This window comes from Crotalus tigris, unplaced genomic scaffold (genome assembly GCF_016545835.1).
Source record: "Crotalus tigris isolate CLP2741 ecotype Arizona unplaced genomic scaffold, ASM1654583v1 scf7180000024340.7048381, whole genome shotgun sequence".
Lineage (NCBI taxonomy): Eukaryota > Metazoa > Chordata > Lepidosauria > Squamata > Viperidae > Crotalus > Crotalus tigris.
This window is the reverse complement of record NW_024100510.1, coordinates 3,605,748-3,631,334: the sequence shown is the minus strand read 5'-3', so window position 1 is coordinate 3,631,334 and position 25,587 is coordinate 3,605,748. Positions and strand designations below refer to the sequence as shown.

Sequence of the window (25,587 nt, the reverse complement as noted above, 5' to 3'; positions counted from 1 at the left end):
TGTCCGCAACATTGTAGCCCAGATTAACTGGTCGTAATGACGACCTACTTTGCCTTTTAAAAAAGAATCAGGAAAACTAAGGAAAGCACGAAACTAGCTTCTTCTACTTCGTCTTTCTCGCTATAGGGAATCAGAAGAGCGGATGCAGAAAGACGCGCAAGAAGAAAAGACGGCAGCCTCATAAATCTCACGCGTTGCCCGCGGCGCATGCGCTCGTGGTGGGTCAGTGCCTTTGCTTCTCCGCTTCCTGCTAGCTCCGGGGCAGCTGGGCAAAGCCAGCGTGTGCAAAAACTGCAACAGGTGAGGTGAGGCGTGAGGGGCGGCCGGGCGGGGCTCCGTTTCCTCGTTTAAAAGGGTGCACCGAAAGAGCCCCCGCCTTCTTCTTCCCTCCACGTCTCGCGAAGCTGTCCCCTGCTTTTGGGCCGCCCTGCGCTAAGCTGGTTCCGACGATTTCCTTTTCTGCAAGCAGCCGGGGAGGGGTCTCTTGAGAAGGACTGGCAGCCCTCCTCCCGTTTCTCTTCGGCGACTTCCTACAGAAGGAAAAGGTTGGCTTTCTTTTCTCCTACCTTGTCACGAATGTAAGCGGAGAAATAACGGGAGCGTCTGGCTCTTGCGTATAAAGGGAAAAGAGCCGAGGAAGGAGGGGGGCTTCGTTGGTTGCAGTTTAGGAAATAAACAGCACACGCCTCGGGCTCTTCCGGTTTGACTCGAGTCTTCGGGGAGGGGTGGAGAATGGGGAGCTGCGGGACAGGGTCGCCAGCTAGGTTTTCTTAAGGAAAAAAAAAAAAAATCAAGATTTTGCGTTCAACCAAACCTAGGTTCTACACAAAAGACCCAGATTTTAAAAATTCCACAATCCGTTTTGAACTAAATTATTTTTACCTATTTAATACGTACAGTATAATGTAAGTACTGTATAGAACAACTTACATTTTAAAGTAAAAGAAAACAAACCTAGAAATCTGGATAGAAAAACTCAGATCTGGATTTAAAAACCCAGCATTGGCAACCCTGCCCGGGAGTCATGAACTGCGAATAGGGTGCCTTCCCTAGACCAGGGGTAGGCAACCTTGGCTCTTTTATGACTCGTGGACTTCAACTCCCAGAAGCTCAGGAATTCTGGGAGTTGAAGTCCACGAGTCATAAAAGAGCCAAGGTTGCCTACCCCTGTCCTAGACTTTAGGAGGGAGTAGAACATCTGTGAATCTCTCCCAACTGGGAAAAGATAGCATCGTGGTTAATGGCTTGCTCAAAAATCTAGGGAAGAATGTAATTGGTTTTTATCATATGTTTCCTGGATCTGCTTTCCTTTATAACCAAGCAAAATATGTTGCGATTTATGTGAGCTGCTGAGTGAGAAATACATTTTGATTCTAGGCCAGATCTTCGAAGCAGAAACCTTACTTATCATAGTACAGTAACTTTCTAAAGGAAAACAAATCATACAAAGTTTTTTGTTGATGTGCTGATTTGTTTGGGCATTTTGGGTTAGAAGCATCTCATAATTCATCCCTTCAAATTAAATGAGATTTAAACTTTCCCACGGGCTCAATTGTTCAATATGCTGTTAAGTTTTATTAATGTTGTTCTGCACAATATGTGTAGATTATGCTGAGAAATAATTTCTGACAGTGCCATTCTTCCTATGTTAAGCATTCAGAAACCTCTATAGTGTTGGTCCTCTGTTATTTCTAGGTCTTTTATATTCATATTGTATATTTTGTTCTTTTATGCTTTTGTAATAGGTTCATTATGATTTATATTAGCACTTTAGATGCTGGAAAGATTCAATAGTGTTAAAGAGATTTATCAAGGACTGTAATACTTTTTAGAATGTAGCTTGAAAAAATGCTGGTACCAAGAAGGTATAAGTGAGAATGACACGTTGATATGAGTTCCTATTTGCCTGCAAGTGATGAGAGCAACTTTGCTGTTTTTTCAGATAATTGTACATACCTGCAGCAAATGTAAAGAACAAATTAAGCCTGCAAATAAATTGAGAAGAAAATAAATTAGTTCAAGATGAGTATTAAGGACACTTGCATGGGTGCTTCCTCTGAGAGAGGGGCATTAATAGGTTCTTTTATTACAGAAGGGTGACTTTGTTGTAAGTCTGGCAAGAAATCTTCAGACCGGAAAAATGACCTGATTTAGTATCCCCCATTATCAAACCGCAAACTGTTTCCACTTATTGGGAAAAAGATTGTAACAATCTATTTTTTAAAAAAAAATCTTGGTGTTGTGAAAGAATCCCTGACATTTTTTGAAGAGGCAGACAGAATAAACATGTATGCTACTTACCAAAATGAATGTCCTCATTTGTATTATATGTAATACATATTTCTTTGACAAATGCAGTAAGGTCTCATATGCACTTTCTCTTGACAAAATTCCCAGTTATAATCCATTTCCTTCTGTGAGTAGTCCTCAGTGAACCTCTGGTAAGGCAGATGAGACTGCTTGTTTTCTAGTCTAGATCAAAATGCTTCAGGAGATGAAGTTAAACGCAAGGGAGATGCCAAGTCAGTGGGATAAGGATAGAGGATACAGTACTTACATTTTACCCAAACAGTATCAAAACTTGGCTCTTGTTCCAGACTTTTTGCCTGACAGTGAGTTTCATGCATTATTCTACCATATCCACTTATTTTGACTAGCGTATACTGCACATTTTCCCCACCAATGGGGATAAATTTAGAGTCAGGGATATTGATAAGAGTTACCTTTGTGAATTTATGTACCTATACTGTAATCACAACAAGGATATTGCAACAATTGATGCAAAATGTGGTAGGCAAAAACTTTCCAGGCATGAGATTTTAACACTAGCAGTGAGCAAAAAAACAAGAGCCCAAAATTTGGCAGAAAGTGCCCTACAGCAATTTTCAAGGATAGAATCTCTGTGTCCCTCTTGTAAACTTGGCAGCACTCTCCAGTTTTCAGAGCTGCAACTTGGTTTTATTATTTAGATATTTAATACTGTAGATCACATTTTGTATAACTTTTGATGTTGCACATTGAGTCTTCAGTTTCCTTCAAAAGCAATCCTTTCCTTCCAAATTAAAAAATGATGTGCAGTATTTATTTTAGATGTATTCCTTGAATTTCCAGTTTTCATTTTTGTCTTGTAAAAATGGATAGCATTTATTTTAATTATTTTCCCCTTGCTCTTTGGACCATGTCTCTAATAACATTTGGGGCAGCCCTGCAATCAACATGACACCATGAAAGACCATACCACAGAAATGGACTTTATTCATACTTGATTGATTCCCTTCTTTTTCAGTGAATACCATGAAACCATTTTAAATGACAGATAAAATAACACATTCCTCCAGCAAAATTATGATGGAGGTCGGGAAGTGGCCTATATTTACATTGCTTTCACCTCAAGAAATTGCAACTATTCGAAAAGCATGTGTATTTGGAACATCTGCCAATGAAGCTATATATATTACCCACAGTGATGAAGTAAGTAGTAAGTAGTACTTACACAGATGTGTTCTGCCTATAACATTGTTTTGATATCTAGTGGTAATATAAAAATAGCAAACTTTTGATTTAAGTTTGCAATAGCATATCTGTAGAATTAATCAGTATTTAAAACATAAATCTCAGAGTTTAAAGAAGATGAATATTGCAGTTTCTTTGTTACAGGCTAAAATTAATATTTGTGACCCACCAGGAAAAAAACCTGAGCATAGAGTACTTTCCACTGAGCAAATATGTTTCTCTTGCCTCAGAAAACAAGGTTTTATAAAATAAGTAGCCACAGGTAGGATTCACTTCCTACTTTTATTTGCTTTCAAATATCCTGTATACAATTACAGAACAAAAATTCTGTAACTCCAAAACAAAACCTTTTTTTTTCCAGAAGGCTGTCCTGTGTTCATATCTCTATGGAGGGCTTCATCAGGGAATAGACAATAGGATTCCATTCTGAATCTGAAGCCAAGGGTGCAGTGAATTCCTCCCATGAAGTCCAGTCCAGATTGCTTCTCTTTCTTTGCCGCACATCTCCATTTCTGCACTTTTTTTTTTTTACAAAGTACTGTAGCCTGCAGCTAGGACATACCAGGGTTGGGAAGGCTGTTCTGTGATTTTTACTTTAGATTTCCTGTCTGTGTAGTTTGTTTGCATAGATGTTCAGTGCCTTGGATTTGCAACTGGTCCAATACATTAACATCCTGGAAATTAATCTGGTGCCTTCTCTCTCTGGCTGTTGGGGGTACCCAAGAATTTCTTATGAAAGAACTGATTTCCTCCCTCTCTATTCAGCAGAGGTCTAGCAGGAGATCACAGGATGAAACTGCTGTGTTCTGGAGTGAGACTAAAAGACACTTGAGTTGAGTTGCTTTCTGCAAAAATCCTAAAATGTTAATGGTGCCCTAGAAAACTAATGAGGGGCCACTAATGTCAGTGGATTTAAACTGTGAGCCTCTGTTTAATGCTTGAGTTGCATGACATTTCTTGTTTAGAGGTGGGATGGGGAGAGAAGTAGCTTGTTCTAAGCAGCTTGATTCCAGGAATCCATGGAGTATTAAGCAGACAGGAGGTCTAGAGGCTGATTCAGACCATGCATGGAGGGACAATAAAGAAGGAAGCTAGAGTCCATTCAGGTAGACAGTGGGAGGATTGAGAAGCATTGGAAAATTAATGACTTGGTAGAAGACGGACGGGAAAGGGAGAGAAAGAGACAATCCCAGTTCAAAATATGGATGTATGTTGAGCTGCCTTACTCTTGCATTGCTATGGGAGAGTGGGCCAATGCACACATCTTTTTCTGTGCTGAAAGGCATCTTTAAATTTTGAGTGCTAGGCCAGGTGTTGCATATGAAAAAAGGAATGGAACAAAAAAGTAATTGCAACTTAGTTATTTCTTTTAAAACAAGTTTGGAGGTTATTGTGGCCAAACCTTCACATTGCACATCCTTCAGCCCTTCAAGGTGGCCAAGTCAGGAAACAGACTGCTCAAGAGTGATCAGTCTCTACTGAGATAGGCAATAGCAACAAAATCTTGAAATGCCTGGTTGTGTTTGCTTTTCCCTCCCTCTGATTCCCAAAGGAGTTAAGGCTAAGTCAGCTTAAGTTTCTTTTCAAGCTTTCTCTTTCTTTTTTGGAGTTGAATCATGTTGTTGACTGTTGCATTGCTTCTCCAAGCAATCTACACCTGACAGGAGCAAGTTACTTTACATGTTAGAATACAAATCACAGAGACACACTTCTGTCCTCTAACAAAAGGACATGTCTATATGGGGACTATTATTACTGTCTGCATCAGGTGTTAAATAAAATATATTTTGGTCACACCCCCATATATTAAGGGCAACTTTACAAGATCTGACTGGTTTCAAACCAGAAAACAGCCAGGAACTCTCCTTTCTGTAAGTTGAAATAAATAAAAACTAAAATTAGATCAGTGATCTTAAAATGAATAATTATCCAAGTGTTATGAGTCACTGCAGGTTAAGAAAGTACTTCAAACTCTGCTATAGGAAGCTACTTTGCTACTTTGTACAAAAATAGCTACATATAGCTATTTTGCTACCTGAAAACACAGAAAATAATGAAACATAAACCACATAAAAGATTAGTTGGAGACTTTGGTGGCAACCCCAAATCAGTTAAATAAAAATCTCATTCATGCACAGTTTGCTGGATATTGAATGTTTTTGGGGTCTATGTTATACCAAAGACATGCTATGCCATGTTTTTCCAAGCATGATGCCCAATATTGAACTGATCCTATTAAAGATATGTTGCAGCTACACTGTAGAAGATGACATCTTACCACATCTTTTTTAAAAGCTTTTTATTAGCAATAAAATACTTTGCATGGAAGGTTTGGTCTTTAAACAAATCCATCAAAGAACTGGGTTTTTTAACATACTGAACGACTCTTATTTTTTTCATGCAAGACTTCAGATAGATATAGTTTCTGTAGACTAAGCTTAATTCCTGATGGGCCTGTCCATGTAGTTATTGGCAACAGTTTTCCGCCTCCTCCTCTTCCTCCACCCTTCCCTCCATAGCTTTAATATTCCTACTCGTCTCTCCTTTAAATATTAAACATGAAATATATGCTGAGGCTTTTGACATCAACCAGTTGAATTGATGCTGTCACTTTATTTTAGTGAAATCTTACTTTAGCATATTAATTGTGGGATTGGATGTCCATTTTTTTGTAAATATCCGCTGGGCTTGGGAGGTGCTGCAGTGCAGGCCTTGGGCCTGTGCTAGGTTTCCCAGGCCTCCCCCATCTCCAAGGCACCTTGTGTTCGACTTAATAGTTGCAAAGGGAAGAGTAGGGATTGGGATGGTTAAACAAGGCCATTACATGGGCACCTCATTTAACAACAATCATGGTTTATGACTGTAATGGATAGGCTCCATTATGGTTGTAAGTTGAGGACTACCTGTATTTAGAATAAAGAAAAAAAGGGGGGGAGCAAAAAGCAAGCAAGCAAGAAAATACAAAGAAGTTAACTTCTGATTTTCTTAATAACCATTGTAAATATAGAAGTTACTTTTTTACTCTATGGTTAAAGCATGACTTATATTTTTGTGTTATTTTCTAATCATCAAAACTATTTTATTTTCATGCAAAAACATAAGGGATTTCTAGTCAGCATTAAGCTTAGATAATATCTTTTGTCTGATTAGAGTTGTCAATTTGATCATCTTAGCAAGTCCCATCTTCACCATCCATTCCTCCATTGTGAATAATGACAATTTTTTTCTACCTTTGTGTATATAAATCTCACTGCAGGTATCATGTATGAAAAAGTTGCATGACTTTTTCCCAAGTGTTTATTGATCAGTCCCAAAAGCAAAGCCTCTAATTTCAATTGTATAATAATCTTTAAAATCTTATGAATTAATATATATAATTAAGTCTATTTATTATTTTTTGCACATCCATTAAACATAATAACATTTCTCCTCTTGTTTATATTTACAACATAAATTTCCAGTACCTTTATAATTGTAGATATTTTTTCTAGTGACAGATACCAACAAAGAGAATTTTTATAAAATGATATATTAAGATTATAACATAATGTAAATTTCAGTCCTTTCAACCACAAAGCATTTCATTCTGAGGGGACAGAATATTGATGGTCCCTGGGTTTGATAGGAAGATCATAAATATCCAGACCCACTTGTGTCATTATGTATCTATCCTCCACTATTCAAAGTAAAACAGAAAAAGTCAATTGGTCATTTGGAAGCATTTTCAGCTTGAAACTGTTTTAAGCCCAAGACACTTCCAAATAGCCTGCCTGAATTTGAAATAATGTATAGCAGACATGTCAAACACAAGGTCCGGGGACCGGATGCGGCCTACAAAGTGGTTTCATGAGGCCTGCGAAGCCATCCTGGAAACAGTGAGGGAATGGCCCCCTCTTCCTTGGCCCTGGCCCAGGCCGGCTGGGAGCCAATGTACAATTTTGTGGTGGCCATCTATGCTGAAACGCATTCAGTCTTAGCTCCATAAGCCCCCCCCCCGCATGGCCTGAGAGGAACAGTGAGGCTTGGCACTTGTCCCGATCCCACCCCCTTCTGCCAGAGACCCTCAGTTCTACCCCACTTCTACCCAGATCTCCACAGGCACCCTTGATACGAACAATGTAGAGCTGGCCACACCCACCCAGTAAGCTACACCCATTCCATCCACGCCCACCCAGTAAGCACCCACCCTGGCCACACCCACCCGGCCCTCTGAGGGCAACCGCGATGCTGATGCGGCCCTCAATGAAATTGAGTTTGACAACCCTGATGTATAGTCTCTTAAACCTGATTTATCTTCTATCCGTACCTTATTCCATATTTATTATAAATTTTGGTTTTATTACAAATCTTGTTATATACCACAAAGTCAGTTTAGATTGTTTTTTAATGTGCCATAAATGAACATATCCATATCAGCTCATTAGTTTTGCTTTTTTTTTTCCCCAGGTTTTTGTATTTGGACTAAACTGCAGTAATTGTCTGGGAACTGGAGATAATCAGAGTACTATTGTACCAAAAAAACTTGAAAGTTTATGTGGAAAGAGGATCTGCAGTCTTAGCTATGGAAGTGGGCCTCATGTAATCCTTAATACAGAAGGTGGGAAACTTTTTCTGAGCAGTATTAGAGAGGCAAATCTAAGCACGTGTTTCTTAGTTAGGGAACTGGAGCATGCAAAAATGGTTGTAGTGAGGGAGTCTGCCACTGTCACTGAGGCCCATCATCTCAGTGTGAATTGCATCTGCCATTTTGCTTCTCCTGAACTAGGCTGGACAGACCTTTTGCAGCCAGGGGCTGCATCTTTTTTTGATGAGGTTTTCTCAGTGACTGAGGATCATAGGGTGGTGGCAGCATAATTATATCTCCACAGGAGACAGAAATTGAATGTTCACTCCTTTTTAATTTTTTTAAAATATTGTGTAACAACATTCCTTGGGTCAATAAGTATTTAGAAGTTAGGTTTTTAAAACTAAAGTAGGTGCATGCTTAAAGCCTGTTGGAAGTTTAATTTACCATCATGCTGGATAACATATGCTCATTTAAGTTCCTTTAGTTGATTGATAAATTATATCCCATCAAGTTGCTGTCAACTCTTACCAACCAATAGATGATTTGTCCCCCACCTGTAAGATGATTTGTCCCCCACCTAGCTCCAGATCTTCCAACCGTGCACCCATTGGTGTTGCAACTAAGTTCAACCATCCATCTTGCTTCTGGTCATCTTCTTTCTTTCCATTTTTTGTAGCATTATAAACTTCTCAAGAGAGTCAGATTTTTGCATAATGAAGTTCCTGGGTTAAAATAACTGTAATGTTTAACATGGATAAATGTATGTGATAAGCTTTAAAATGGAGATTATATTGCTCATTTACATTCTTCACATTGCAGAAAGAATGTGTGTGTGCATTTAATGCGCATACTAATCGCTGTTTAACTTTTTTCCAGTCAAATAATGCCAAGTCAAGTTTTTTAGTACCACTGCCTTATCCTCCCATAAAATAAGTTATTAGAGGAATGACCTTAATAATCATAATAGGTAGATAAAAAAGCCAAATTTAGTCTACATATCTGACTGGCTATGTAACCAAGCATAATAAAAGTGACTATTAAAATACAATAATCTTGTTTTGTCTGAGTAGGTGTACAAATGTTGCCTAATTGCATGTTTCACTATCGTTACTTTTGTTTATTCTTGGGTAGATGGTGAAGTTTATGCCTGGGGACATAATGGATATAGTCAGCTTGGGAATGGGACAACCAACCAGGGTGTGACGCCTATTCAGATTTCTACTAATTTGCTCATTAAGAAAGTAACCGAAGTAGCTTGTGGTTCCCACCATTCTCTTGCATTATCCTCTGATGGAGATGTAAGTTCTGCTTTTCTAACTAGCTCTTCAGGTTTTTGCTGTTAAGAATGTACTTTTGTTTGGTAAATGTTTGAAAATTGTCCTTGAAGAAAGGGTATTGATACTACCATTAATCTGTGTTTTCTTAATGAACTATTTCAGATTTTATCTTAACAATAAAAATTCTTATCTTTATAGAGGAAATCAGCTATCTGTTGACAATCTGATTTAATGGGGATTTTATATTTTCTGCAAATATTCAGTGGCAACAATTAAAAAAAACACCAAGGTTTCATGTATAAAAATAGAGGTTGAATGGACTTCCTTGATGCAGTGCCCTGTGAGACAGTGACCTATTTTCTTTTGATCCAATAGAAGGCTTTCTGATTCAAAAATGAAACTTGAAATAATGATGCTGGAATTTCCCCTTTGTTTGGGAAATAATAAGTGCTGTAATTACTAATTTTTTCAGCTGGATAGAATAAACTTTATAGATATACTAGACCCGTTTTAGTAAGAAGAGGGCCAGTTTCAGAAAAATAGATGCAGAAATTTGGAACTTGGCTCCTTGAAATTGTGTGGGTATGCCTTTAAGGAAAGTGTCTGGTTCTGGGACAACATTGTCAAACATTGGGGTCTCTTCTGTGAGACTGAGCCTCTTTAATTTCATACCTGACATGTATGTTGTTTTGCACAAAGGGGATATTGTTCCATTTCAAGCCTTGAAAGTTTGCGGTTAAGTTTTGAAGTCATCAGATATAAATCTTTGAAAATTGCCTAGTACGGAAGTTCTGTAACCTTTGCCAAGCAGTTTACCTTTTATCATTGTTCATGAGTTGAAGGCTGTTTTTTCTGTTTACCTACCTTCCTTCCTTCCTTCCTTCCTTCCTTCCTTCCTTCCTTCCTTCCTTCCTTCCTTCCTTCCTTCCTTCCCATTCATCATAGTGGTGTGTAGTGTGTTCTCTTATTGTCTTCTTCCTCCTCTAGTAATAAGAATTGGGCCATCTAACAGTAATGAGCACACAAGCTTGTACTATCAGATTTATTTATTTATTTATTGTTAGAAGAAGAATTAGGAAGAAAAGAAAATGTACTCTCATGTTGCTGTAAGCATATTTGGGGCTTTCTTTAAGGTAGAATACAGTTGCCTCTCTTTTCCTTCCTTTTTTTTCCTTTTGAAAAATGCAGAAAAGACTTGGTGGATAGAAGGCAACCCATCTCTAATGCATGGGCCCTAACTTAGAATGAGAAGTCGGGTAAAATCAGAGGAGGAAGATTGTGTTGTCCATCCTCTACCAGTGAATGCTGGAAGCCGAGAAAAATGCAGTCGGACATTGGAGGAAGGCAAACAATTCAAAGCTGATGTCTGCCTTTTCCTTTATCCAGTGAATCTGGGCCATTCCTTCATCCAGGGCTGAACATTTAACTTGTGAAACTGTATTTAAAGTGTCTGTCTTTAGGAAAAAAGTAGTAAGAGGCATTGATTCCAAATGGGATCCCTCTTGATTGGGTCCCTAATTTCTTGCAGAAAAATGTTCGCTTTCTAACTGAAGATTTACCTAGAAGCATTATATGCTACAAGGTAATATGTATACTCTTTCATTAGCCAAGTGTGTTAGAAGAGACGCCCATATCAATGGCTTTGTGTTATCAGCAATTAGAATAATAATCACATCGGTATTTTGAAATATATCATAAATGGCCATGCTACTTGTCTGTGGCTTGTAAAACGAATTATTTTGGTACCTGCACTGTTAAACAGTATATGCTTTGGGAAAAGGTTTCTGCTCATGTAGTAAGGTTTGTGGTGTGTTTCTTGATGTCTCTCCCTTTTCGTCCTTTATTAAAAGGTATATGCCTGGGGCTATAACAACTGTGGACAAGTTGGGTCAGGATCAACTGCAAATCAGCCAACTCCTCGCAGAGTCTCCAATTGCTTACAGGCTAAGGTAGCAGTCAGCATTGCCTGCGGTCAAACTTCTTCTGTTGTGGTCATAGATAATGGGGAGGTAAGCATTTGGTGGCCTTCTACATTTGCCTCTGATTCTGCAGACAGAAGTGTTCCTGTATAAGCCTTTCATAGAAAACGTACAACAAAGTCTTGTTTAGTTATTGGGATTTAAAAAACAAAACAAGAACCTCATCTACTTGTTCCGCAGGTCAAGATTACATTTTACTTTGTTGCGCAAGGTTGTTTTCCTCACTAGAGCCTGTTTCTGACAATAATTCTGGAGGATTTTCTGGTGGCAGTGAAAATGGCACATATTGGTGAAGTGGGGGGCAATTTTCAGTCAATTTCCCTCCCTTGCATCCTTTAAAATTCTCTGGAAGATATGAACTGGCACAGAATTTATGAATTACCTAAACCTTCCAAATTTTTCATATTAAATTTGGGAAAAAAATGCTTAAAAAAAGCATATTTGTCAAATAAAATACAAAGATTGTTTTAAAAAATTATGAGAAGTTATAAAGCATCAAATGTCTATCTCTGTTCAGTGAGAAAACCTTCTGCCTCAAAGCCTTGAATTTCAGCCAATTGTGTGAGACGGTACAGTACATTTGAAGTGAACCCAAAAATAAAATAGAAATGAGTGATATGGGGAGATGAGCTAAGGAGTTGCAGAATGAAGACAAATGTTGATCTTGCTCTTCTGGAGACTGGCTAGATTCCTTACCTTTTTGTTCTCTTTAAACACACGTCCAATTAAAGTAGTTTCAGAAGTAGATATGGGCAATTCAGAGAAATTCTCTGAAATTCTACAGCCTTGGTAATATCTGGGAGAAGATGGCTTGTCTCCAATTTGTGAGGCCTTTTGACTTACATCTCTTATCATTCTTTGCTCTATAGTTTTATTATCCAGGGCTGTTTTCCAAGTAGTACAGGCCTTGTTTATTTCAATTTCCATTTAAGAAGTGCTGCTACCAGATCTAGGATTCAGTGACAATAAGCTCAAACTTGTGTGAATGCCAACAAGTTTTACTAGGAATAAACTCAGTTATAGGTGAAAAGGAAATAGTCCTGTCTGTGTTCCTTCAGTTTGTCGGAAACTTCCAGAATGATAGTGGACAAGCTGGAACTGGCTGAAAGCTGCGTACCATCTTCCTGAATCATAACTTAGCCAGCTGATCTACTGCCTAAGATACTTTATGTAAGGCACTGTTGCTAGAGTACAACACCTAGAGACAGTCCAATGACATTTCTTGTCAATAGCAGTTAGTCTTCCTTCCAGTGAGGTATTGTCTCTAACATGCCAGTATTCATCCTCCCCTCTGCGTGTGTTGAACTAGGAAGTTATGCTAATTCTCTTTATCTTAATTGTTACTAGTAGTGATACAGATAAAAGGTTTAGACACAGGGATGGTTGCATAAAAAACACAGTCACTGCTGAAGTACCTTTTATAAGCGTAGATATAGAATATCTGTCTTATATGTGCAAATAGAAAGCAGATCATGCTATTAACACCTGCTTATCTTCCACAATGGAGAGTAGCATTGATCCAATCCTTCTTTCATAGGAAATCATCTAAACCACCCCAAAATAACCTGTAAAATATGGGAAACATTTTCTACCCTTGTAAAAAATATAAAATCAAGATTTCTCCTCTGAAATAGAGTATTTATGAACATAGGAAATGAGAAAGAAAATAGTACAATATTTTGTTTTAAAATCAGGTTTCTTTCAGTGTATTATACTTCAAAGTTTTTGAACTTCTGCTAGTTTATCACTTCTTTCATAAATTCTGGAGCACCGGGGAAGTACCTGAGGATTGGAAAAGGGCTGATGTGGTCCCCATCTTCAAAAAAGGGGAAATAAACGGACCCAGGAAACTACAGACCAATCAGTTTAACATCAATATCTGGGAAGATCCTAGAAAAGATAATAAAAAACAGATCTGCGAACAACTAGAAGAATAACTAGTAGCCAGCACGGGTTTGTTAAAAACAGATCATGCCAAACCAATCTTACCTCATTCTTTGAAAAAGTGACTAAACTAGTAGACCAATGAAATGCAGTAGTATACTTAGATTTCAGTAAGGCACTTGATAAAGTAGACCATAACCTACTCCTTGGTAAGCTAGGAAAAGGTGGAATAGACAACATCACCACCAGATGGATCTGTAGCTGGCTGACAAACCGTACTCAACGAGTAGTCCTCAATGGCACTACATCCACATGGAGAGAAGTAAGCAGTGGGATACCACAAGGTTCCATCTTAGGCCTAGTACTCTTCGATATCTCCATAAATGACTTAGATAAGGGAATTGAAGGGGAATTCGTCAAATTTGCAGATGACACCAAACTGACAGGAGTAGCCAACACCCCAGAAGACAAAGTCAGGATCCAAAAAGATCTTGACAAACTTGAACAATGGGCCGTATCCAACAAAACGAGTTTCAGTATGGAAAAAAGCAAAGTCTTACATTTAAGCAGGAAAAACCAAAGGTACAAATACAGATTTGGTGAGACCTGGCTTAAAAACAGTAACTGTGAGAAGGACCTTGGAGTCCTAGTGGACGATCACTTGACTATGAGCCAGCAGTGTGCAGCAGCAACCAAAAAAGCTAATACAATCCTGGGTTGTATAAACAGAGGCATAGAATAAAGATCACACGAAGTATTCGTACCACTTTATAAAACCCCTAGTAAGACCACACCTGGAATACTGCAGCCCATTTTGGTCACCATATCACAGAAAAGATGTTGAGAGTTTGGAAAAAATTCAGAGAAGAGCAACTAAGATGATCAAAGGCCTGGAGACCAAAACATACGAAGAAGGGCTGGGTTTGGCTAGTCTAAAGAAAAGAAGAAATAGGGGGGACATGATAGCAATATTCCTGTACTTGAGGGGCTGCCACAAGGCAGAGGGGCCAGGTTGTTCATCAAAGCACCAGAGGGAAGGATGAGATAGAATGGTTGGAAACTGATCAAAGAGAGAAGCAACCTGGAACTAAGGAGAAACTTCCTGACAGTGAGGACAATCAACCAGTGGAACAGCTTACTCCCAGAATCGTGGGCGCTCCATCACTGGAGATTATTAAGAAGAGACTAGACATTCACCTGTCTGAGATGGTGAGCTCCTGTTTCTCTCTTCCAACTCTATTCTATTCTTCCAGAACAGGAGCTCTTTGGATACAAATAATGTAAATGGTTAATTAACCTCCTTCTCACTCCAGGTTTATGGCTGGGGCTACAATGGCAATGGACAACTGGGTCTGGGAAATAACGGCAATCAGTTAACTCCATGCCGAGTGGCAGCTCTTCAAGGGGTTTGTGTAATGCAGGTGAGTATAGAGATCTTTCTTTTCTGTTTCTTGAATGATTGTTGGGAAATTGTCCCTAATCTTGGGAAGATTCATTGTTAAGGAGAAAAGAGCAGTGTAACCTCTACCCAACTAATCTCTTCCTGTTTTTTTAATAAGTGGATAGGAAGTTATGCACGGTGAATGTTTTGTTTTTAAACTGTGCAGACAGCTGCATTCTTAGATGATCCTGGAGAATGATCTTGGGATATTTAGAGCAAATGAAAAGTTTCCTGAAAGCTTGACCAAAATTAGGTGTAGCCAAATCAGTTTTAGTCCCTTGGCCTTTATCTTTTGCCCATCATACTCTATAAGAAATCTTGTCCTTCTCTTCTGTTCATTATGGATGGCTCTGATGAATTTCTATGGCTTAAGTATGCCATTTGTGACAAGAACTGAGCATTGATTGGTCTGTACTGTTGCCTGGCAGAATAATTGCTGTTCATTTGGAATCTGCATAATAAACAACAAGTAGTATCTGAAGTACAAAATCAGAGCTGTGGTGCAGGTATTCAGGGTACACATTCTTGAATATTTTGTGTGTTTCAGCTTTTCCAGCATGTTTGATTGTCTTGGCTTCAGTAATAACAGGCACTAGCAGGAACAATTAAGGGTACAGGTAGTCCTCAACTTATAATTGAGCCAGGAATGCTGGTCATAAGTCATTGCAGTTGTAAGTTGAGTTACCACATGACCAGACTCAATTATACAACTTTTTATGATGTTAAGCGAGTTACTGCGTCACACAGTCATAAGTTCAAATCCAGCTTATCCAATGGCATCTTTGCTGGAAAATGATAAAAATGTTGCAAAACGGGATCATATGACTGCAGGATGCTGCAAACAGCTATAAATGCAAACCAGCTGCCAAGCACCCAAAAGTGCAGCAGCTGCCATAACTTCATGGATGGGTTGCAACTAACTTTTTTCAAGTTCGTTGTAACTTTGAATAATCATTTAGTTCTAAATCAAGAACTACCTGCAAGTGCTGCAGACCTCCTGTGAATGCCTCATCTCTGCTCTTCATTAAGGCAGCCCACATTTTCCAGATTTGAGATTGTAAAAGAAAGCTGCTACCTAATGGAATCCACCCATTAAAATGAAGGTGATTCTAATTGTCCTTTTTCAGTCTCATCTGGGAGCCTGGAAAAGAATTCATGAAGAGCAAAAAGATGCTGTGTTTGCTAGAGGTTGTTTCCCCCTGATAATTGTGGAAGTGTGCACAGCCATAGTAGTGGTATAGATTTTGTGTTGAAGAATTACCAATCAGCCTTTAGAGACTAGCCAATTGATACCTAAGTATGGTACAAAACTGTTAATAACTGAAGCTTTTATGCCTCCTATAAGGGTTTCTCTTCTAGCACGTCAAGCATGCAGCTTGTATTATGCTTCAGTGAATAAACTCCTTTCACTGCTGTCCTGGAGTGGTATGTATACTAACTCCTGCCTTCTTTACAAACTTATTTGCAGATTGTCTGTGGCTATGCACACACGCTAGCACTAACAGATGAGGGTTTACTGTATGCCTGGGGAGCAAACACTTACGGGCAGTTGGGGACTGGCAACAAAAGCAACCATCTCAGCCCAGTGCAAATCATGATGGAAAAGGAGAGGTAAATGCCACTGCAGCCAATGCTTGGTGAGCTGGGAACAGGGTTGTTCTATCAGCTACCTCCAATTCATGGCTTTGGAAAACAGATTGGTACATGCAATTTGTTAATGAAGGCTTTGGGTTCAGGGGGAATAATCCAACATATAATACAAAAAGCCTCTTCCTGACTTCCCCCCATCCAGGCAGTGGCAGGTGAAGGTTAGCTGTAGCGCATGCCCCCCCCTCCCCGCTGCTACCACACATCATCCTGCACGCACATGCGGGACAATGTGGGGCAGCAGCAAAGGGTGGGCACATGCCAGATCGCACCTTCCCCCACTGCCACCGCCCCCACCAGCGCAAGGATGGGTGGCACAACTTTGCTTCCAGATCTGCTGCCTGATAACATCACCCCTCTTATACAGAGGCCAGCAAGCACATGGGGGCCGACGGTGTCCGTCAGCAGTCACAGCATGCTGGCTGTCCTGCATAATGGCAAACTGGCCATGGAGCCCCATCGGTCAAGCGGTGATGGCGCCGGGACGGCCAGAAGCCTGGCCCATCCACTCGACAACTCTGATGGAGGTGGCTTCCGCTGTTTCTCCGACCAGTCAACCATGCAGGAAGGAGGGACAGCTGGTGCGTGAGATCCGCTGTCTCGTCAAGCTGCCAGTGAGCAGCCGAGGTGGCTCCAGACCCCCGTCTACACCTACACCTCCTCCTGCTTCCCTGCATGGTTAACTGGTCTGAGCAGCAGCAGAAGCCACCCCCGTCAGAGCCGTTGAGTGGATGGGTCCAGGCCGGGCAAGGGCTTCCTTCCAGCCATCCTGCCTCCACCAGTGCAAGGATGAGCGGCACAGCTTCGTTTCCAGATCTGTTGCTGGCCGAGCTTGGCGATGCAGGGATCACTGCCGCCGCTTCCTGCTTCTCTGTGTGTTGGCCAGTCAAGGGGCTCCGAGCAGTAGGAGGAGCAGCAGCCGCTGCTCCCATCAGAGCCACCTATAGACAAGGCCCGCATCAGGTGAGCGCTCCTTTTCAGCTGTCCTGGGGCCATCTCTGCCCGGCCGATGGGGCTGCCATGATGCAGGACAGCCAGCAGGCTGTGGCTGCTGACGGACACTGTCGGCCCCCATGCGTTTGCTGGCCTCTGTGTGTGGGGGCCGATGGTGTCAGGCAGCAGCTGCTCCAGCCCCTGCCTCGCCTTGCCTTGCCCCGTGGCGATTGGCACACCTGCCTCGCCTCGCCTCACCCTGCAGCATGAGCCTCTGGCCCACTACCCCACCCGCCAGAGACCCCCTGGATCTCCCCTAACCTTGCCCGGCCCCCACAGACATCCCTCCCCCCACAAGCATCATTAAGGTGGCCACGCCCACCCAGTTGACCACGTCCCCAGCACCCAGCGATAAATGGGTTTTGGGTTACAGTTTGGGCACTCAGTCTCTAAAAGGTTCGCGGCAGTGATCCCTGCATCGCCAAGCTCGGCCAGCTAGGATATTAATTGCCAGCAGGCAATTTCTCTTGGGCTGCCAACACCTGATTCCTTTGCCCCAAAGGCTGTCTCTCCCTTGCAGTCAACTTCCATCTTCTCTGGGCTGTAGCCAGGGGCCACCCAGGGATATTTCAAGAGTCTTATCCCAGGATCATTTGGATAGGACAGACCTTCAGTGCTTCAGAGTGCCTAGAATTACGAGTCATCATTCCCCACTCTTCAAATCTTTCTCACCAGCTTCTTTTTTTCTTGTGAGAAAAAGTTGAACCCTAAGAAACAGTTTATCTCCAAAGTTATTTATCAGCTGCCTTGAGCTTCTTGGGTTACTCTGGGAGACTCCCAACAGTCAAATAAATTGCTATCAAATCAATAAAAGATAAAGATAAAGTTGGCAAGTGCAATGAAGTGAGGCCCCCTTAGTTACTTATTTTATATCCCACATGCCCAAAGATATATGGAACCATAATCCTTACCATCACCCACCAGTTGCTTAAATAAATTGTAGACAGCTGGATGGGGAAATATTTTTTTAAAAATCTGAAAAATATAAAGAAAATGTGTGTTTTATTTATTTATTTATTCAATTTCCATAGCTGCCCAACTCGATGAAGTGACTCTGTTTATGGGTTGTTTGTAAGCACAAACATTAGCACACACACATAGGAAAAAACTTGTTCTCTGAATCTGAAGAGGAAAGGATTAAGATGGTGAAGAAAAGACAGGTCCTTAACTGAGTTCTTCACAACAGGGCTAGAAGGGATCTTGGAGGTCTTCTAGTAGTTCAACCCCATGCTCAAGGCAGGAGCTTTATACCATCCAAGTCAAATGGATGTCCTATCTTCTTTTGAAAAATGATGAAGCATCCACAACACCTGACGGCAAGAAGTTTGTCGTTAGCTCCAGGTTAGAATTCTCTTAATGAGCTTCTCCCCACTGCTTCTTGTCTTATCAGGTGCTTTGGAAAATAAGTTGACTCCTCCTCTTTTCTGTGACTGGAAGTACTGGAAGATAAAGGAGGCTAAACATATCTAAGCTAAACATACTAGTGCCCTTAACTGTTAATTAGTTCAGCCTCCAGACACTTATCTGTGTTGTTCTTCTCTGTATACTTTCTAGGGTCACAGCATCTTTTTTTGTATTATTAGATACAGAACCGTATATTCCTATGTATAAGAGCTCACAGGTCAGTTATGTATTCTAGTCTATTCTATTCTGCTTTATTTTATTGTTTGTTATACATTTTTATCTTCATTTTCTTTACTCGGTAAGTATATTATCTGTGGGAGGTAACTAACCTTCAAGACTATACTGAGTTTTGGAACAAAATGATAGTGAAAGTAAAATCAGCCACCAAATGATCGGCCAGCATAAGAAGAACAGGACAAATGTGTCATCTCTGCAGCTGAATATTTGTGGTTTGCTTTTGTTCTTGTGTAGGGTCGTCGAGATTGCTGCTTGCCATTCTACTCACACATCTGCTGCCAAGACACAGAGTGGCTTAGTGTACATGTGGGGCCAGTGTCGGGGTCAGTCGGTGGTCCTGCCCCATGTTACCCACTTTTCCTGCACAGATGATGTGTTTGCTTGCTTTTCCACTCCTGCTGTGATGTGGCGTCTCCTCTCCGTTGGTGAGAGCTAGTTTCACTTAATGTCAGATGCAAAAGTGAAAATTTCTGATAGCCATGGATGGTTGTGTGGGAGAGGCCTGTAACGGCCTGTGACAATACTCTTGAGAGAAAAGAGGAAGAGCTGCAGTCTAGACAATTTTTTTTATATAAACAAAATCTGAGCCTCAACAAAGAATGGAATTTGAGAAAGCATCTCACAATTGACTCTCCATTCTTCTCCAGTATATAAAGGCTGGGGAGAAGGGAACTGCTTTCAGACTTGCAAAAGGCTGTGACCTTGCAATAAAAATAGTATTAATACTCATGGCTTTGGCTTTCAGTAGCACCTTTCCCACACAATCCTCACTCCCAGAACCATTTTGAGTGTTCTTGGACAGATGTGGGAAATGCCTATAACTTGTCTGAATTTATATGCAGGTATATTGCATATAATTTTTTTGTGTTTTTGAGGTTTGATACATGCATGATCAGGAAATAATGTTCACAGAATACTCATCAAATTATCCTGTTTGTAGAGCTGGACTATAGTGAATTTAACTTGCCATAAAATTAAAGTTATGACTTTTATAAAAAATTGGAACTAAAGTGTTGTGAACAAGTCAAAGGGCTTTTCACATGCTGCTGCTTGTTCCTGTACAGGCAGTTGGAAAAGTAGGGAGAATGGTGTAATTTATGACAAATCTGATTTACCTACCTAAATACTAAAATACTGATAATTTAAAAAAACCATGAAACATGGCATCTGAGGGGAACCATAGTACCCCAAATATTAAACTCTATTGGTTGTGTTAAAATTTAAGGTGCCACATTATTCTGTTTTTAATGATTCCCTTCTAGAATAGACTTATTTTATATTTCAGATCTGCCCAGTTACATGGAACACAATTTTTGATAAGGTTGATATCATCATATTTCCATTATAAATCTAAATGAAGTAGTGTGTTGATGAAAGCTATACTATATATAGTTTTAGATCATTGATCAGTTTTTACCTTTATGGGATACAGTACAGGAATGCTCTTGTAAAGCTAACAAAAACTTTTGTGTGTGAAATTGTTGAATCCTGGCATGAATAGACTCTTGTGTTCTTTTGGTGTTATAATTGTTTTTACAGAACATGAGGAATTTTTAACAGTGACAGAGTCTCTGAAGAGAGAATTTGATAGCCCTGAAACATCAGATCTAAAGTTTAGAGTGGATGGAAAATTCATTTATGTACATAAAGCCGTTTTAAAAATCAGGTAATGTTTATAATTAATCATCCAGATGGTTAAGAAATGCCTAGATCATCTTACTAATTTAGCTACTATATTTTGTTATGCATCTTTAATGAACTTGCCATTTTTACATTCTTTTTAATTGCCTAATATGTGATAGATGTTGAAATAAGATTAAGAATGGATTACTACTTCAATAGGTACTTTAAATTTGATTAAAATTAAAAGCATTGGATAACCTTTCATTTTGAGGCTATAGTTATACTCGATATAAAATATGGCTTTAATTACTCACAGCTATTAGGAAGAATCACGATGTTAACTGTTGTGAATATGATTGAACTGGTATTTTTAAAAGATATGTGAATTTTTAATACTGAATAGCTGACCCAAATTAATATTCATAAAAATCAAAATTTAGGCTGATTGAAAAATCAGTATGTAGAAAAAAGGTAAAGGTAGATCAAACTAAATCCAAAAACACTAAGGAATTTCTGGAAGCTTGGCATTTAGACCAATCAGCCATCAACAGAGAAATAAAAATAAACCATATTTATACACCATTCAAAAGAGAAATAAGCTAAGAAGGAAACAAAAAGTCAAAGACACATCCTCCTCAACAGCTAACACTGGAATTATCATCAAACAAAACAAAAACAATATTTTAATTGGGGAACTACTAGGGAGAAAATCACAACCCCACCAAAACTAACAGAGCAAGCTACTGTATATAAACAAATCACCTGCACTGATGATGTTACCTAGTTGGGTAATGAAATGTTTGCAAGCAAGCAACCATACTCAGAGAACACCAAAAACTCCACAGAAAAAAAGATATTTTGGAAGTTTAATGTATCAGTTTTAGTCTATAAGACATTTCTTTTGTGATATACAGATAGTCTTCAACTTATAATCACAGTTGGGACTGAACTTCCATTGCTAAGCTTTTATTTCTTCTGTTCTTGATGTAATGTGAAAAATTTGGAGGAAGTTTATCAGTGTTTTTTCTTGCAGATGTGAGCACTTCCGTACTATGTTCCAGTCCTATTGGAATGAAGACGAGAAGGAAGTGATAGATGTAGATCAGTTTTCCTATCCAGTGTATCGTGCTTTTCTTGAGTACTTATACACCGACAATGTTGACTTGCCACCTGAAGATGCTATAGGTAATAGTGGAATCTTTGGCAAAAATATGTTGGGAAATTAAGTATCCAGGATAAATTTTTGTTTTCATTTTTCAGTGGGAGAGGGAGATGGTATCATCTTACCACAGATGTTAGCAACTCTTGGTGCCTCTATCTTGCCTTTTCAGTTTGCAGTTCTGTTCTATGGTGAACTGATGGGGGAAGAATGTTCAAACAAACCAATCTAGGTTCTGGTATATGCTAGGTTAAAAATGGCATCTCTTTAAATGGTGAGTGTGTGTGTGTGTGTGTGTGTGTGTGTATGTCCTTAATAGTTATAAAAATACGAATCCCGGGCATATTGTTCAATGATGCAATCTAGAGTATACTCCAGTTATTTATTGTTAAAACAACATTTAAAACAATAAAAACAGTTATATACAAGAATTAAAACAACTTAGCTTTTGCTGGTCCTCTGCCAGCGTCCTCAGAGTCGGACTTAGGGGGTGGGAAGTTCTTTTTATCCCCTTGCTGATCCAATTGCCTACTTATTGCCCTCGTGACAGGGCCACTCTTCCTGATTGCCTGTGACTGCCTTGCCTGTTCCGCCCTCTCTTTTTTGCACTCTAACATTGTATTTTTCCTGCTTTGTCATCCTTGTGCTGTCTCCCCCTCCCTGCGCTGTTGTCATTAGCACACTCTCCAATCCCTCCTCCTTATCCAATGCAAGGTGCCTCCTCCGACTCGGCACTACCCGAATCCTGTCTTGGTGTCCTGCATACCTATACCCATGAAAATTTACGAAACTGAATTTGTGTCTGTACCTTGCCGATTAAATATAATTGTACCTTTTTATACTATATGATCAATGTGCAATGAGATTCTGCTTAATTTAATTAAAATCTTAATTTCAGGGCTTCTGGATTTAGCTACATCATACTGTGAAAACCGACTGAAAAAACTGTGTCAGCATCTCATCAAAAGAGGAATCACAGTGGAGAATGCTTTCTCGCTGCTCTCTGCAGCAGTGCGCTATGATGCAGAGGTAATTAGCTGTCCCATAAAGTCTGCCCCCTCCAATGTGCCTTGGGAATTGCTAGGGAAGCAGTGAAGCAGCCCAGGCACAACATGACTTTTAAGAGGGGAGACGGAAGTCAGAAGAAGGAGTATCTCTGTATGCATATATACTGGATGAATATTGGTGGGAAATTAGAGTGCTATCCTATCCTGGGAGTGTTTGGGTAATAATGTCTTGAGGCGAATGTATGAAGACATACTTGGAGAGTCATCTTGGGTGATAGAAATGAGCAACAAAATGTATTAGAATGACAAAAATGGGTTTGTTAGCAATTTTGTATTTTCATCAGTTTGCATTCTGTGAATTCCCAGGTGATATGAAATCAGACACATGATTTAGCATTTGAGACTCAACTTAGTGTCTAGCCATATTACTACTTTCTGACCAGTTGGACTTTATCTCAGGAGCAATAACATTATTCAAGACTAAGGGGTTGAGTCTTGGGCTCTGTGGAATGCAGTCCTGTTTACATAATGTAAGGTTACGTAAGAGCTTAAGATGTAATTCAGCTCATGCTGTGCACCCCCAATGAGCATCAAAACTTATTTGAAGGGCTCACTCCACGACATCCTTGGAGATGTGGGTATATCTCATTGCCAAAGTACAGGCTTTTTTTCCTTTGTGTTATATACATAGTAAACCACCATTGGAGGCCATCACAATTCTCTTCATGCATTATCAAATAATAAGCATTTTAGTGGTGAAAAGAGAAGGAGCTAGAACAGACACATCTGCCCAAAGAATTCTTTCCAGTGTTATGGCAAATTGTTCTAAGTGTGTCATGAGAGAAAATATGTGAAGTTTTAGAGATGATTTATCTATTAAAAAGGTAGTTTTTCTGCTGCATTAAGAATATGAAAAAAATTGCCCCATCATAATTTTATTCTCTTTTTAATACCAAATACATTACCTGTTTGTTGATTAGTTTTTTTCAATCCAGGTAGCCCACCTTGAAATAGTTTGTAATTGAAAGAAAGTAGTAGAACCTGAAAATAAAGTACTTAAAAAGTGATCACTTAAAGCTACTATACCTATTTATACCTACTTCAAATTGTGTTTCCACCTACATGGAAAAAGATTTTAAGATGGGTAAAATGAAAATATTTCCTTTTTCTATTGTGGCTAAAACAAGTGGCAGAATGATCTATTTAAAAATAACAAAAGTTGTGTATGTTGTTAATACTTTCTTCAGCGTTGGTAATATTGGATGTTTTGATTTAAAACTTGTTTTGAATAAGTGTAAAGGTTTTTTTGTTTTCTATCTAGGATTTAGAAGAATTCTGCTTTAAGTTTTGTATCAATCACTTGACTGAAGTCACCCAGACAGCTGCCTTCTGGCAAATGGATGGTTCTCTGCTAAAGGAATTCATTGCTAAAGCCAGTAAATATGGAGCCTTTAAGAACTGAGAGGTGTGTTTGTTTGGAACTATATCACCACAGCTGATGTGATTTCATGCCTTTTTCTCATAGGTCCAATTAATTATATCACCTGCAGTACAAAACCACATGCCCAACAGCTATGCTTTAAAAGGGATTCCAAAATAAGTAGCAAGCACTTTATTTGGGTTTTGTTACTCCAAAGAGTTGGATTTATTTACTGTTTTAAGAAACTCTTGAGAAAATCAGAAAAATGGAGTGGGTAGGAGAAATAGCCAAAATAATGTCAGAGATTGTTAATCTGTTTGTAATCTCATTGTGGTACCTCTTGTTCTTTTGAAGCACTCTGATAGCAACCGGAAGCAAAATATCTTGTATGGAATAAAGGGAATTTTGAGAAAGGAATCATCCTCTCTGTATATATGAGAATGAAATTTGCACCGTCATTTGAGAAGAATTTGTGAAAAATGCTTCATTCCTCTATACGTCTTTCTGGGAATGAGTCTCACTGAATTCAGTGGGATATAATAAATTTACACTGTAAGTACATTGAGTTATACAATAACTTGAAATGTTGAAGAACCAATTTATTTTTCCTAAACAAATTGGAATTGTTTTTGTATTTCCTTTGTAGTGTATTATGTTTGGAAAAGAATTAAATAGTTTTGTTTTGTGAACTTAAATAATTCTAAGTAATTGACTGTTGGAAAGCTGTTTTGCATTGCAATTATGTATCAACTATATAATAAAATGGGTGCCTGCCTATTGTAACCTCTAAACTATTAAAATTGTGCACAAAATCATCTTTATATGAAGACTGTGGTATTCTGGATGGACTCCTTTTTTCACCAAAAACGTTGGAATGAAGTTAGGAAGTTAATTTTTTGTGCAGCAATTCCAAAATGTGAATAAATGAGAAAAGGTATTAATAAAGTCTTTCGGAGTATTTGCTATAGAAGAGTTTGATTTTTCAATTTTCGTATCCGATGAGTTATGCTTCTCTCTCCTTGGAATGACTGATGGTTGACTATCACTTGGTGCTGCTCATTTATGGGTGGTTTACTGAAAACACTTCTTGGAAGACTGAAGGTTCCCCCCCCCCACACACGTACAGTCCTCTTACCTTGCCAGAATCAGGTGAGCTGAAAGGACCTTCATGCATAAAATCTGTGCTGTGCATATCTGTTGCCATAGATTTCTGATAATCTTCCTGCTTAAAAATTTCTATTAAAATGGAATTAGCTCATCTGTTTCTAAGGACATTTCTGTCTTTTTAAAAAGCTGAAGCTGTTACTACTACTTATGCTTTTGAGCAGCAGAGAACAAATTGATTATTTTAATAATAGGGTCACTCAGCCTCTTAATCTCTTGTTTATCATAACATGAGATTTAATGCTTCCTTGTCTGCGGGAGGAAATATGTAT

The 25,587-nt window shown here is 39.2% G+C and overlaps 1 protein-coding gene across 6 annotated transcripts; it reads left to right on the top strand.

The window, feature by feature from the left end:
* RCBTB1 (RCC1 and BTB domain containing protein 1) lies at nucleotides 1-25,118 on the top strand. Of its 6 annotated transcripts, none has more exons than XM_039326390.1 (13): nucleotides 17-300; nucleotides 3,287-3,471; nucleotides 7,960-8,110; nucleotides 9,212-9,378; nucleotides 11,208-11,366; nucleotides 14,534-14,641; nucleotides 16,130-16,272; nucleotides 19,177-19,367; nucleotides 20,482-20,608; nucleotides 21,599-21,750; nucleotides 22,623-22,753; nucleotides 24,053-24,196; nucleotides 24,506-25,118. In XM_039326390.1, exons 2-12 carry the CDS (start codon nucleotides 3,310-3,312, stop codon nucleotides 24,191-24,193), a joined length of 1,632 nt encoding a protein of 543 aa, XP_039182324.1. In that variant the 5' UTR covers nucleotides 17-300; nucleotides 3,287-3,309; the 3' UTR covers nucleotides 24,194-24,196; nucleotides 24,506-25,118. The 6 variants fall into 6 exon arrangements, 5 of the variants coding, with proteins under 5 accessions (XP_039182326.1, XP_039182324.1, XP_039182323.1 ...); XM_039326389.1 differs by having other exon boundaries at nucleotides 17-545; XM_039326391.1 differs by lacking the exons at nucleotides 7,960-8,110; nucleotides 9,212-9,378 and having other exon boundaries at nucleotides 17-545.
* Nucleotides 25,119-25,587: the final 469 nt, after the last annotated feature.